This window comes from Cydia splendana, chromosome 10 (assembly GCF_910591565.1).
Source record: "Cydia splendana chromosome 10, ilCydSple1.2, whole genome shotgun sequence".
In the NCBI taxonomy this organism is placed as follows: domain Eukaryota; kingdom Metazoa; phylum Arthropoda; class Insecta; order Lepidoptera; family Tortricidae; genus Cydia; species Cydia splendana.
In genome coordinates this window covers 1417862-1431550 of record NC_085969.1, presented here as the reverse complement: position 1 = coordinate 1431550, position 13689 = coordinate 1417862, and the positions used below count along the sequence as shown (strand labels likewise).

At 38.0% G+C, this 13689-nt stretch overlaps 2 protein-coding genes across 4 annotated transcripts in view; one reads left to right on the top strand and one right to left on the bottom strand.

Annotated features, from left to right (window-relative positions):
- Nucleotides 1-912: 912 nt before the first annotated feature.
- The window catches only part of LOC134794091 (thymosin beta), a 31417-nt gene continuing 18640 nt past the window's right edge, over nucleotides 913-13689 (bottom strand). The window contains exons 2-6 of one of the 3 annotated variants that reach the window (XM_063765783.1): nucleotides 5281-5428; nucleotides 4507-4620; nucleotides 4046-4159; nucleotides 3018-3131; nucleotides 913-2055 (exon numbers count right to left, since the gene is read on the bottom strand). In XM_063765783.1, coding sequence (XP_063621853.1) covers nucleotides 1916-2055; nucleotides 3018-3131; nucleotides 4046-4159; nucleotides 4507-4620; nucleotides 5281-5422 — 624 coding nt within the window. In that variant the 5' untranslated portion in view covers nucleotides 5423-5428 and the 3' untranslated portion in view covers nucleotides 913-1915. Of the gene's footprint in view, nucleotides 2056-3017; nucleotides 3132-4045; nucleotides 4160-4506; nucleotides 4621-5280; nucleotides 5429-13689 lie in introns of those variants that run through there. The other 2 variants (XM_063765786.1, XM_063765785.1) reach the window with 2 other exon arrangements.
- Nucleotides 6264-7880, top strand: LOC134794546 (uncharacterized). The gene is made up of 5 exons (XM_063766357.1): nucleotides 6264-6469; nucleotides 6926-6929; nucleotides 7068-7380; nucleotides 7468-7523; nucleotides 7648-7880. Exons 1-5 carry the CDS (start codon nucleotides 6272-6274, stop codon nucleotides 7878-7880), a joined length of 804 nt encoding a protein of 267 aa, XP_063622427.1. The 5' UTR covers nucleotides 6264-6271.

Here is a 13689-nt window from a genome sequence, read left to right as displayed (position 1 = left end):
GAATATTATTGTTCTATTGGGCCGCAAAGTGAGGAGCCGACGTACTATACGCGCCGTGTTCAAAATTATATATTCCTCCTTCTCCATCTTCAATATTATTGTTATTATTTTATTCGTGAGAAGTGTAATAATCAGTATTTGTTGTTGAAGACCTATACATGTATATGAAACAAGGGATTAAAATTAAGGTCTAGGTCTAGGCAGCTTATTTTAGGTCGGACTTTAAATTTTTTGTCTGTGTCACAGGCTTTGAATACGGCTTTGTGTGCGAAAGTGGCGATGGCGCCCAGCCGGTGACATCACTTCTTTGATATAAATGATATAGTGTGTCAAACCATTTCCGTCAGTAGAAAAAGCGGCAATTTAAAAAAAGTAGGCGCTGAGGATTATTGTCCCATAGAAAATTTGAATTTCGCGCTTTTTTCTGCTGACAATATTGTTTGACAGACAGTTAATATCATTGTCTTTTCCATTAAAGCTATGTGATAAGTGTTTGACCAATGACAATATATATACTTTAAGACCAGTGTTATTGGTTTATTCGGTTTAGACTTTTAAAATTGTAACTATAATTTGTATGTCTTTCCCATCACGGAACAATGGTGTTCCGAACCTTTGGGAGGCATGCGCGGAGCCGAAGCCAACACGTAGAGGCCCTTTTGACACTTTAATGAAATGTAAGGGGTACACCAATAACTATAATTATTATTATTGTAATGTATTGTCCCCACAGCCTAACCTGTTTTGATACAATCTGGACTGGACACAATTTATAGATTTCATGTTTCTGTAGATTTCAAAGAGAAAGTACCTACACACCGTAGGCCAAATTGACTGGGGCTTGTAAACCAAAAATTACCACTGATTGTTAAGACTTACAAAAAAAAAGGTTTTTATAAATAAAATGCAACATACGCTTTATTTTGTATTTATAAAAAGCACCGTCTGTAAAAACATACAAAATTTTGGTAAAATGGTTACAATTGTTGTAATTATTACAGCACAATATAAAATTGGAAAAGGATTTATTGTTTTGTATATGATTTATAAAAATGTACCACTTAAAACGAATCGCCTTTTAGATGAGGAATATTTTATCAAACACGGTTGAGCAAATACGATTATTACATACAGTTCTACCAATTTCGATGATATTTTGCTTATTTCTAAGTTAATGCAACACTGAAAACGCGTACACTAATATCAACGAAGAAATAAGTTACTAGTTGAAACCGAAAGCAACAAGAGACTAAAATTCTAGTAATATTTTATTGACCAGAGCCACTTTACACACATAATGATGCATGAATTTCATTGGTACTTAATTAATAATCTTTCAACTTAACAGAGAACACATGCACAAAGCTTAAAATAAATCTGGTACTGTAATAAAATCTTGGAGTGCTGTGTTCTCGACTAAAATAAAATCAGTACTTGATATTAATACTTAATTATTCACTTCAATATAAATTAAATAATAAAATGCTCATAAAATACAATTATTATTAGATAAATATACGATTAAGAAGTGACATAGAAATTTCGGTTCTTAAAATCTAATGATAAGAACCAGTTTACGTCTATTCTTCAGTCCTGTAAAAGTCCGTAAATATTGCTCTGTTGGTTAAATTACCAGTAAATGACGCTGTAATTTCAAAGGAAGACTGTCTGAAAAGAAAAGGCGTAAACAGTCCTGTACAGTACTACCACTATAAGTTACATCGATGGTATTTGAGATTTTTAAAGAGCTTTTGCGTTTTTGGCACATGTCTACAATGCGTTTTTGGTTTTTGCTTAATGTACTATGATGTGCGATGGACATTGTCGATGTAACTTATATTTGGTTTCTTATTTAACTTATATCGACGTTTAAAATAAGGGCGATACTAGCGAGATACATAGCGAGGTCGAGCGCCTAGGCGGTCTTCTCCTGCTCGATAATGTCCTTAGTGGGCAGAGGGTTCTTCTCGCACGTCTCCGTGTGCTTCAGCTTGGTGGGGTCGAAGTTCTCGATACCGTTCAGGAATTTGTTCTTTTCCTTCTCCGCCTCGATAGCTGTGGAAATAATAAGCTATCAGTTTGTTGAGCCTGGAAATCATGTGTCTCTGGACCTATTGTGTGGAAATGTATGTTGTGGGAATGAATAAAGTGTTTATCTATCTATCTATTGTACGAAAAGGAACTATCTAACGACTGACTGTTGATTATCAGACTTGTAAAATCGAAATTGTATGGATTCATTACGGAAAACATTACATATATAAAACAAAAGGAAGTAAATTGCACGAACACCGTCTATCGTAGGAACAAACAATATTAAATATTTTTCTAAGAAGTATGAAAGTGCTTTTATCCAGTATACAAACAACGTTCATGTTCATACTATAATAACATTATTGAATGTGACTGTCTTCATATTTTAGTAGACTTTCGGGCTTTATTCCATGTTTTGTACTCGTAACCAGTACCGTCTTTAGCATAAGGGCACATGGGGCCCGTACCCAGGGCCTCCGTCCTCAGGGGGCCCCGAAGGACAGACAGTAACAGTATATTAAATTTGATTACCCATAATAAATAGAACATAGATAGATCATAGTGGAAAAATGTTAGTATAATTCGCTTTTTTACTTTCCAAAAGGGCCCCAAATTCTTATGTGCCGAAGGGCCCCAGCATAGTTTAAGACGGCCCTGCTCGTAACAGTTAAACGATTTCACATACACATCGCCCACGCGAATATACCTATTTGAGCTAACTCTATCAGACTTAAATCCAAGTCATTCTTATGCAAAACAAGATGAGTCACAAAACTGTAACGATTGACTGTTTTAACCCGAAGGCATTTTTCAAAAACGAACATGTGATTCATGCTCAGTTGCTTATTTCGCTTTTTGGTATTTTTTGTGTCAGTGAATCAGTTATATAGTGGAATTTCTAGGAGGGTATTTGCTTCGCTCTAATAAAAGTTAGTGCAACTAGGTTTCAGTACAATTAAAACAAAAAGAAACAAAGCAGGAACCTTCTTGTGGCGGCAAGGGATTCTTTTCTTCTGTAGTTGCGTGCTTCATCTGAGCTTTGTCGAAGTGTTCCACGCCCTCCAGGAGATTTTGGTGCGCCTTCTCCGCAGCCACAACTGTTATAAGCAAAAGGTGCAACGCAAAAAATAAAATAAAAGCGCAAATGCAATAAACGCAAATGAACACGCAAATTATACAATATCCATGCATATAGGCTTTTTAGTTGCATTATTATTATTGCGTCTTACTTAACCCTTTACCAGGCTAAGGGATACAGGTATATTTCCCACATACGGTACTTCAAACATGTGTTCTATTTTCGTTGAGTAAAACTGACATTCGATTGTCATTTTTGAACTGTCAGCCTGGTAAAGGGTTAACCCTTGTTCGGACGGTCTTTATTATCAATCGCGTTATTGAAAAGCATTGTTTACTTTGCCAATGCGATCGGACTACACGTCCAATGCTTATTAGCGGTAAAATACGACAGTGACAGGATGCCCTAGACTCACCGCTGATGTAACGGAAATAAGATTAGATGGTTATTATCAATGTCGAAATCATATACTTAGAATAATTAGCAAATTTGGGAACACCAAGAGTTTGAAATGAATTCCGTTACTTTTATGACGATACTAAGTGATTTGTACATAAATGTCTTTCTAATCACATTATTAAAAGGAAGAAACTAAATTAAAAAAAAAACAAAAAGTAAATTGCTAGTTTTACTGTTAACTTACATTTGATTTCTGCGTTGGTTATAAATGGCTAAATCTAATAAAACCCTCGAATAAATGGAGTTAAGTCTATATGGCGGTTAACTTTACACGTTTTTTAACTTCTTTTAAATTTACATCGTGATAATTATCGAATTTCTGCTTATGCCATTATTTTTAAATTATCGGCACGTAACGAAAGTAACGTTAGAATGCTGTGGCGCTTAGAATGCTTTGATACAGGTGCCTCCAGCATATGCTCATGCATGGGTGTAAATAAATGAGTATAAATATCGCAAATGTATGTGTCTTACCGTCTTTGTCAGGAAGCGGATTCTTTTCCTGCGTCTCGGTGTGTTTCAGCCTTGTGGCATCGAATTTCTCAATGCCGTCGAATAGGGACTTTTGAGTTTTCTCTGTGGCAACATCTGAAAATCATAGACAAAATATTTATTCTCTATTTCCGAATTTAAAATTTGACGGCACTCGCGCTAATTTCGAAGTGTTTAAAAATCAGCCAGTTATTAGTGACAATAGTGATTATATTCATGATTTCACAACGAACACAGTACAAAGTCTGAAAACAAGTTATTTAATGGGGGTGAATGATCTTCAGATGTAATATTATTATTATGGTCATAAATTCTGCACGTCAGGGGTTTATAATTAGTTAGAGAAAAGTTAAAATGATTTAGCGAAGCAAAACCAATTAGAGCACGCTTGCGCTATAATAAAATTAGGAATTCTAGATTAAGTATTCAGCCACTCAGGGTACCTAGTGCGTTCGGTAGCACAACTTTTTCGACGGTTTCTGTTTTCCTGAGAGATGAGGTTTGAAACTGTTCTACACCTTGCAGAAGAGCGGTGTGTATCTTCTCTTGGGCTATGTCTGTCGCAATTTAAATAATCCGTTTTATATCTTTATTCATATTTTATGATTTACACTAATATAAAGTTGCCTCTGTTGTTCTTCGAAATCAGTAGATTGATGACTATTCCGTAATTGCCCGTGATTGATTTACGTTAAAACCGGGAACTATCAAAGTATATGAATATAATTTGGTAAGCTATTTCCGCCAGTAGAGGAAAAATGTTGGTACGAATGACCATTCGTACCGTCTTGTATGGAAGATTGACCAATCTTTTTTCGCAATTTTTTTTTTTTTTTATTATTATGCCGTTTAATATGGTCATGTTAGCGGGGGCATTTTGTAATCACAAATAACCTTTAAAATAAGATTTATTTAATTACTTTTAAACTAAAGCTCACAGACTCCGTTGGTTGGGCCACCTTGAGAGAATGGATGAAGATCGGAACGTGAAAAGAGCATACCTGGGCCGTCCAGCAGGAAGACGTCCTATCGGACGCCCCAGATATCGCTGGTGCGACATGGCGGACCTGCGCGAACTTCGAGTCAGCAATTGGCGAGAGGTCGCACAGGACCGAGAAAGGTGGCGCTGTCTTGTGTCGGAGGCCAAGTCTCATTTTGGGTCGCTGAGCCAACGGAGTAAGTAGTAAGTAAGTACTTTTAAAATGATAGACACGAACCTTCAGCAGATGGCAGCACAATCTTCTCATTAGTATCGACGTCCTTGAGGCAGCTGGTGTTGAAGCCCTCAAGCTGACTCTTCAGGTCTGTGGCCACCTTTGGCAGGTCCTTGAGGGAGGGGGCGTCGACTGAGCAGGCCATTTTTTACTGGAACAATCACAAGATATCTTTTAGTGGAGTCCAGATGGGGTGATCAAATCGACCGATTTGATCAGAAATGAAATTGGCGTTAATTTCCAATTTAATCACCAATTTTAGATTTATGGTGATATTAGAGCCCTCTAAATTAAAAAAACTTTATTGCTATGACGTTAAGATCTATAATTGATTGATAAAAGCCTTTCTACACATGTGATGAGACACTGCATGTGATCAACAGAGCGTGTAATTCGGCTGATTAACTCAATAATATCCTTTGTGACTAAAGGCCTTTTAGTAACATTTTTCCTTCTAGGGCGCATATCGCCATATGAGTCAGATGCAGTGGCTTAACCGTTGGTTTCATTCTTTTGTAATATACTCAGTATGTTTTCTTTTCAAGCTATTGTTTTTAAAATATACGCGTTGAATAACTGTTGTTTGTCTCTTTTACTCACTTATTTTAATTTTTGTTGATTTAAGCAGTTAGTTAATTAGACCAAAGCTAATTATTTTAAAACTGTTCATTCACGATTTGATGATTTCTCTTACGTATCTTCCAGAGTCATTTCCGTCAGTAGCAAAGAACGACAAATTTTAAAAATGTAGGTGCCAATCGTGGTTATCGTCTCATAGAAAATTTGTATTTCGCTCCTTTTTCTAGTGACAAACTTGTTTGACCGGCTATATCTTCCACATTTTTATCTCAAGAAGGTCGTAAAGAGGGAAACATGCCTAAACTAAAAATTGTTTGACAGCAGAACAGTTGTCAGAAATCTTACAGCGTTTTTTGATCAACGACAGATTTTCGTGTAATTATATCGAACTTAATACATTTTTTGAAACCAAACCATGCCGCAGCCAGACATCACGAATCCAGACTACATAAAGTTCTTTATAGAGTCCTGTGAGAAGACAGCGAGGCTCCGACAGAAATGGAATACTTTACACCAGGAGAAACTTCAGCAGGCTGCTGTTCTTACGAGGCCTGATAAAAACCTTACTGACATCGAAGTTATTAAGCAAAATATGATCGGCGGATTAGGTTTGGTTTTTGAATAGTAGTGGCGTAGCTAGGCGTGGACGAAGTGGGCCCTCGCCCACGGCCTCGTGCCCAAAGGGGGCCACGTGCGAGGCCTCTTTGGGCACAGTGAAAGAAAAGGGCCTCGCAGATGCGGCGTCGCCCACGGCTAGATTAGTTCACGCTACGCCACTGTTGAATATGTACTGAAAGTAGTTAGTTTAGTCTTATTCAAAATCACCCTTAATTCGTTCCACCATCTCTAAGTATACCTAATGTCGGACCCGAGATTCAGAAGTTTGCGTAATAATTTCCTGATTTTCCTGAATACATACTGAATATATTATGCTCTTTCAACTTGCTTAATTATGTAGAAACTTTTTTTGTTGTAACTAATGCTGTAGTCAGTAGGCCTAGTTTTCCCTTTGAGTTAGAAGAAATGGCAGTCGATTTTGTTAAAACTATCTTGAGATTCAAATTCCCAGCAAAGTGAGCCCAGGAAAAGGAACTCAACTGAATGGCCTGTTTTTCCGTTGGTAAACACTACGATTATGGTTACGATTTTAATGTAGGTACTTACACACTAGCCCTAACCCGTTATACACGTTGTTCTCAAATAAAAAGCAGCCTTTACTCACTCCCTAGATGCGACAACACGCGACTTCATAACGTCAGGGTACAATCGGCGCCGCACACCTATCCGCGACACAAAAACCATCCCCGGCATAGAATCTTTGAGGAAAGAACACTCGATACCGGCTGTAGGGCTCGGGGACCCGAAGAAAGATCCGAGACTCGGCCGGCCGGACACTGATCTCCGTCCGGATCCGATTATGAAGCCTGTGGATCCGGCGCATACCGAGATTTTGTTTAAACCGAAACCGTTCTTTGGCCGATTGGTGTATATTAAGAATAGGGAGAAGATTAAGCCAGAGGACAGGTAATTAATATTAACTATTACAAGGTCAAGACCCCCCATTGCCTAGGGCAAAAATAAACGAACCTACGATTTTAGTATTCACGGCAGATGCCATAATCCCTTCGCCACCAGAACCATGTCGGCGCCCATCCAAATTTCTTCAGGTATATGCAATCTCGAAAAGGCTAAGCGCCTTTAAGCCAACTCTAACGAACAGCTCGTATCTCCTATCAACTTAGCGATTATTTATTTTGGATAATGTGATGTCAAAATCTTGGCATGGTGTAGATATTAGACCCGACATAAATATCTTCTGTGTTTTTAGATATTATTTCGCCGAAAAAAGCGGTTGGGACTATGGCTGGCGTCTCAAAGACACGCCATTCGGCAGCGTCGGCGCGCCGCGGACCGCCAAGGTGTACCGTCTGTTCCGCGACCAGATGAGCCGCGTCGGACCACAACCGGACCCGTACTATTATAACCCGCCGGTGAAAACTATGATGGGGCCTTGCGATGGCTGAAGCAAGTACCTGAATTGTTTTATTTTAAATTTTTTGTGCTTTTGTAAATATATTCTAGTTTGGGACGATCTTTAAACTCTTAGTCCAGTAGTCTTGGTCTCTTTTTAACCGGAAGGACGGCGACAGTCAGGTCTTAGGATTTTCACTTCCTTTTGCGCAGGCCGAATTGTATGGCTTTATTTGGCCGTCCCACTTCCGTTCCATGGATCAAAAGTAAGGGCTTGAAAACCCATATTAAAGTGAAAGACCTAAACGTGTCTTTATTCTATGTGGAAGTCAGAAAAAGTGTCATTTGGTGCAAAAAGAAACGACGTCATATACATGATGCGAATACTCGCAAACTCTGATTCATATCTATATGTACTTAGGTCTCTGAAGAAATTTCTTAGGGAGAAGAAGAGACAACTGAACAAATTAAACAATATAAATACCTACCAGTTACGATGTCATTGAACTGTTCTGATGGCACCATTTAGTAGTCAGTATAATTCTACTTATGGAATAACAATGAACGCATCAACTTTAATTACTTATACTAATTTAAATGATTATGGCGAGCAATGTGACGTGGCCAAGAAAAGCCGCTTTATGACTCGGGCGTTTTATAAGCTTTCGAAATGGAGGAGGCTCAACGAAAAAAAACCGTAGTTGCTTTTTAAAATTGTATGAATTATAAAGCAAAGACCAATGACTCATTGATCAAAAAGGGCGTTCCAGCCATAAATATAGCTACTTAGTATGTTGTGCTGTGGTACGCGTGGAATACGAAATTTGTCGGGCATTGTTGTCGACCCGACGTGTGAGAGCGGCGTGGCTACAACATTCTTTCTTGAGTAAGTATTTTTATTGATTTTACCTACCTACATCCGGAGATTTCATCAGAGACCCTTTTCCAAAAATGTAGGCGCGAAGAGTTGACTTTCCATAGAAAATTTTAATTTCGCGCCTTTTTCTACTGACAAGTTAAGTGTGTTTCACTATAGTTTAGCTTCATATTAGTACGTATAACACAACAAAAAACCGGTTACGTTCAAAATATTTGGACACGTTATCCGCGTGATCATATTTCTGTTGTTTTGAATGTTATTTGCGGAACCAATCCCGTTTGAGTTTACTCAAGCAAATAACACCAAAAAACTGCGGTCAAAACTTGGTCATACGAAATATTATACGTTAGGACTGACTGCATTTATAATAAACAAGATAACTGCTTGTAAAAAATTAAAAATAGCTGAACCGACACACGTAGGTGTATAGTATAAATACGAGTAGGTAGGTACCTATAACATCACTTGGGATCTAGTTTACAACAGAACAATGCCATAGGACCCAGAAAAATTAGAATCTAGGTTTCTAGGGTTGTCACCTCAAGTGCGTCTGACAATGACATTTAAAAACTGGTTCCGTTAACCGAGGTGAATAGGGACGGCTGGGGTGAATAGAGACAAAACTAAAAATGTGATTTACCTGACAATTTCAGCCATCCCTATTCACCCCGGTTGACGGTACTTATATGTGGTACGTTGCATTTTTTTACTTCTTGTTGATAGAGATTCCTAAATCCTTTGGACCCGAATAATTGGTTAAGAATTTTAATGTTTTGTTTATAACTTATAACAATTTGATTTTGTTTTTGAGTCGGGAGTTGGACTTGACATTGACAATGCTTCAGTAAGTAGTTGTTGTTATATTTTGATAAAAATGTCAACATTGTCAACCGTTAAAAGATTATGTTATGTGCGCCTTATGTTTTCAGTACTATTGTTAAGTGTTTACGCGTAACATTTTTTAGATGACACAAAACAAAAAACACTTAGTTTAATAAGTTTTCTTTTTCTGTGATGCCAAGGATATAATAGACGCGTTGGTTGACTTGGTTGGTCATATGACAGAAGAAGCAATGATATAGCTTTCTTGCAAAAAGAATAGCTAACAGTTTAAGTCTGTGGTTCTGTGCACTTATCCAATTGTACTAAATTGGACGATCCCAAGCAAATACGCTTGGAATCTGCGATGCAGTCCTGTTTCGCATTCATAATAAACAATAATGCGTAATGCGAATCGAAGGGTAATGACCGGGAAGAAGAGATTAAATTTCAATTCTCGTTTGACAGCAACCGGTAGAGGTACATTATAATCTTTAAAGTAAGTATAAGCAAGTGTTTATTTTTTTATTGTAATAAAGATTTTTGTTGATTATGGATTTATTTGTAAATATCACTGTTCTGTGACAGGAAATACTGTATATTATCACTTTGCATGTAATTAATATGTACAATAAATACGATAAACGCAACTATCTCTAACCTTAACATAAAAGCGGCGTTTTTTAAACAAAAAAGAAATTGTAAATCATATAATATTACAAAAAATCTGACCCAAACCGATTAAGTAGTGTCACAGCAAGCCTAATAGACTTTATGTAGGTAGGTACAAACTTATAGGCAGCAAACGTCAACAAAATGTAAAGCTCATGAATATTAGGTTCAAATCTCCGTTGACATCTGCCACTCTGTAGAGATGTAAATCTGCTCTTCACATTAAACCCAACGATTAAGCCGACATGGAACAACCCTCGTTCAATTATCTCGTAATTAGCGGAGTGGCAACCCTGCTGCACTCGTGTCTCGGTCTCGCGTCTCGCTCTGCTGAGTTTCGCGCATGCGTATTTTATTTTATACAGTAGGTAGGTACCTACATATTTATAAAATATAAAATGTATAATAATTCAGGCTATTTACGTCCCACTGCTGGGCACATACCTAATCTCATGCGCGAAAGGGCTTGGGCTTATAGTCCCCACGCTGGTCCAATGTGGGTTGGGGACTTCACCTAACACCTTTGAATTTCTTCGCTGATGTATGGAGGTTTCCTAACGATGTTTTTCTTCTTCCGTACATAAGTTCCGAAAAACTCGTTGGAATGAGCCAAGATTTGAACCCGAGACCTCCGGATTGAAGGTCGGACGTCATATCCACTCGGCCACCACCGCTTAGATACATACTTAAATAAATGATATAAATAGAACATTAACATTTTTACAGTACCTACCTACTTACATAATATATAAACTATTAAAAAAAATAGTAATTGAGCCCTGGGGTTATTTTGAACCAACCCTATTTCAAACGAAGTCATCCATCTCCCATCCCGGCCGGATATTAAAAAATTTTATTGCCATTATTGCACTGCCTTCTATTGTGTCAAGCCCGCTCCACACTAGTCCACACCCGCGAACACAAGTGTGTGGAGTCGATTTCGCAAATCTGCGAACTCGACTTCACACTCGCGTTCGCGGATTCGCGCCGCGATGCGCGCACGAGTGTGGAGCGGGCTTCAAGTTTTGTTAAAACTCTAGTTACCTAGTGATGAAAAAAGCAGTGTTTCTCTTGGCTTTAAATAGCATCACGAGACTGTAGCTTAGTCTATCGGCATTTAACATTAGGGAATGTTACCCCCCGGTCAACGTACGTACCTACATATATGTGAATCACATATGTCAGTCGCACGCTCGTAGTCTAACAGCTAAGTAAACATAAATTCGAATTCCAGCGATTAAGTTTAGCCGTTCGGATCCATCTAAAACATCAGATCCAAGGTTTTTATTGATCCACAATTGACTCAATTCACATCTCACGACTATCTACGTATGTCAAGGCGTTAGAGCGTGAAAGGCGGTGTTCGGTGACTGTCTTGACGACATGACTGTTGCGGTATCCTGGCGGCTATACTTCTACCAAAGACATATGTAACTTCGTATAAGACGAATAAAGTCTAAGGAAAAAACGTGCCTCGGAATTCAAGTAAAAGTCATTCTCGAATAGATGCCGCACACACCTTTACCCTATCCTCGGCTAGATGGCGCGACGACACCGTTTCATATTTAACAATTTTAACACATAGATATCAGTGAATGAACATGGATCAAAATGATATAAAAAGAATAAAATCATTTATCCATATATATACATTTTTTGATAACTTTATACGTTTTCATATTGAGTTTTAGTCGTGTGTCGATAGATGGCAGTAAATTTACAGTGACTACAAAATTTACAATGACAGGACCCCTCTATACTATCTATTCTTTTTGCTTCTACTGATGGTTAATATTTTCATAGATTTTCATCACTAGGGGGCCTAGCCAAGAGCAGTGGCGGATTTCCCTTAGTAGCCCCGGGCCTAGGCATTGGGCGGCAGTCTATATGGTGGGTCCTGAGAAAGGGGCGGCTAGTACTTACTGCAGGACCTGGGGCACCAAAGACTGTACATCCGCCACTGGCCAAGACGATCATACATCGATAAACGCCAAACGAAGTAAAATGTAGCGGCAGGATGACAGTTGCTACGAAAAGTCACATGTCTATTTCCATACATATAAATTTTAATTGACGTTTTCTATCAACAATTGCCTTCTTGGCTAGGCCCCCATTTTTGTATTAAACACCACTTAACACTAAAATTCACGTATTTTAGTACGTGTTAAATTCGCGTATCTTCAATTCAGACAGACAGTATTCAGACGTTAAATTTGACGCGCTATGTTGCGAAATTCTGTGATCATGCAAAAAAATTCATTTGCACATGCACTTTCCAATCCGCGTAATCCACTAAACGTACGGAAGAGACGATCACGCCATCTTGTATTGTGAAAAAAAGTTCCTGTAAATCGAAATTTTTAATGAATTTATTCACAGAAAAAACACGCACATTTCATCAGCTGTCATTGCAAAGTTTAATTGCATTTGACTTGTTTGCGTCACTAAGACTGTTGAAATTTTACTGGAGCCGACAATTTTTAATTTAAATACAAAAACATTAAAAGTGGACGGAATGCGTCACTTTTATTTTTCTTTTTACGTCTCTAGTTGACTCACTCCACTAGTCCACTAACCCTCGAATTCTTGATTCATCGGTGAATGTATCAAGAAATAATCCGCTTTACACCTACTTGAGTCATTAAAAAAAGAATAAAGCGTAAGGTAGCTTCATCCATGTTTTCAATAAACCTTGTGCTATCGTAGTTAAAACGGGGTGACTTAAGCAAAAAAGGAGAATAATGACGATACGATATTCATCAATATGGTGTAAAAAAAAACTTATTTTTAAAGTCACTGCATCATATCATAAACTACCTAATCCCATTAAATTCCCATTACATTCTAGATTTTCAAGATATAGGAACATGTTTCTCGTCAGTGTCTGGATCCAGGCATTTCTCTCCGCTGTAAATCCAGTCTAGTCCCAAATAGAAATTTCTATTCCTGGCAGAGATAACTCCAGTTTACCAGGTCGAATTCCTCTGACCATCTGGCGCCGAATCAACGGGCTATTGTGGATTAACTCGACATTAATGGTCATGTCTGTCTCTACCCTAAAAGGAAAGTATTTCGTCGTGTCGTGAGACACCGTTGTAAGAACACCATATGGCGTTTAAACGCGATACTATCTAAGACTTGTTTTATACGGATGAGTTATCTTAAACTAGCAGTGCGTGAAGCTTAGAGAGTACGAGAATACTGCTGATGTTAACCTACAATTCACGGATGTTAGAAAACAATGATATGTCATATTTTGGTGTGTTTTCTACTTTAGTTACGCTTGCACCCAAAAACAGTTTAACGACTTTGTAGCGATGTTATATAGAAGAGAAAACACGTAACAAAACCATAAAAGTAAAATACTGTCTTTAAAGTTAGGTCGCATTGTGGTATTCGATGTTGACTACTTTGATGAAGATTCCAGCCAAAAAACCAGCAATTCATTTGAACTTTCGCTAAATTCCCATGCTTCCAAAACCCTCGTGATT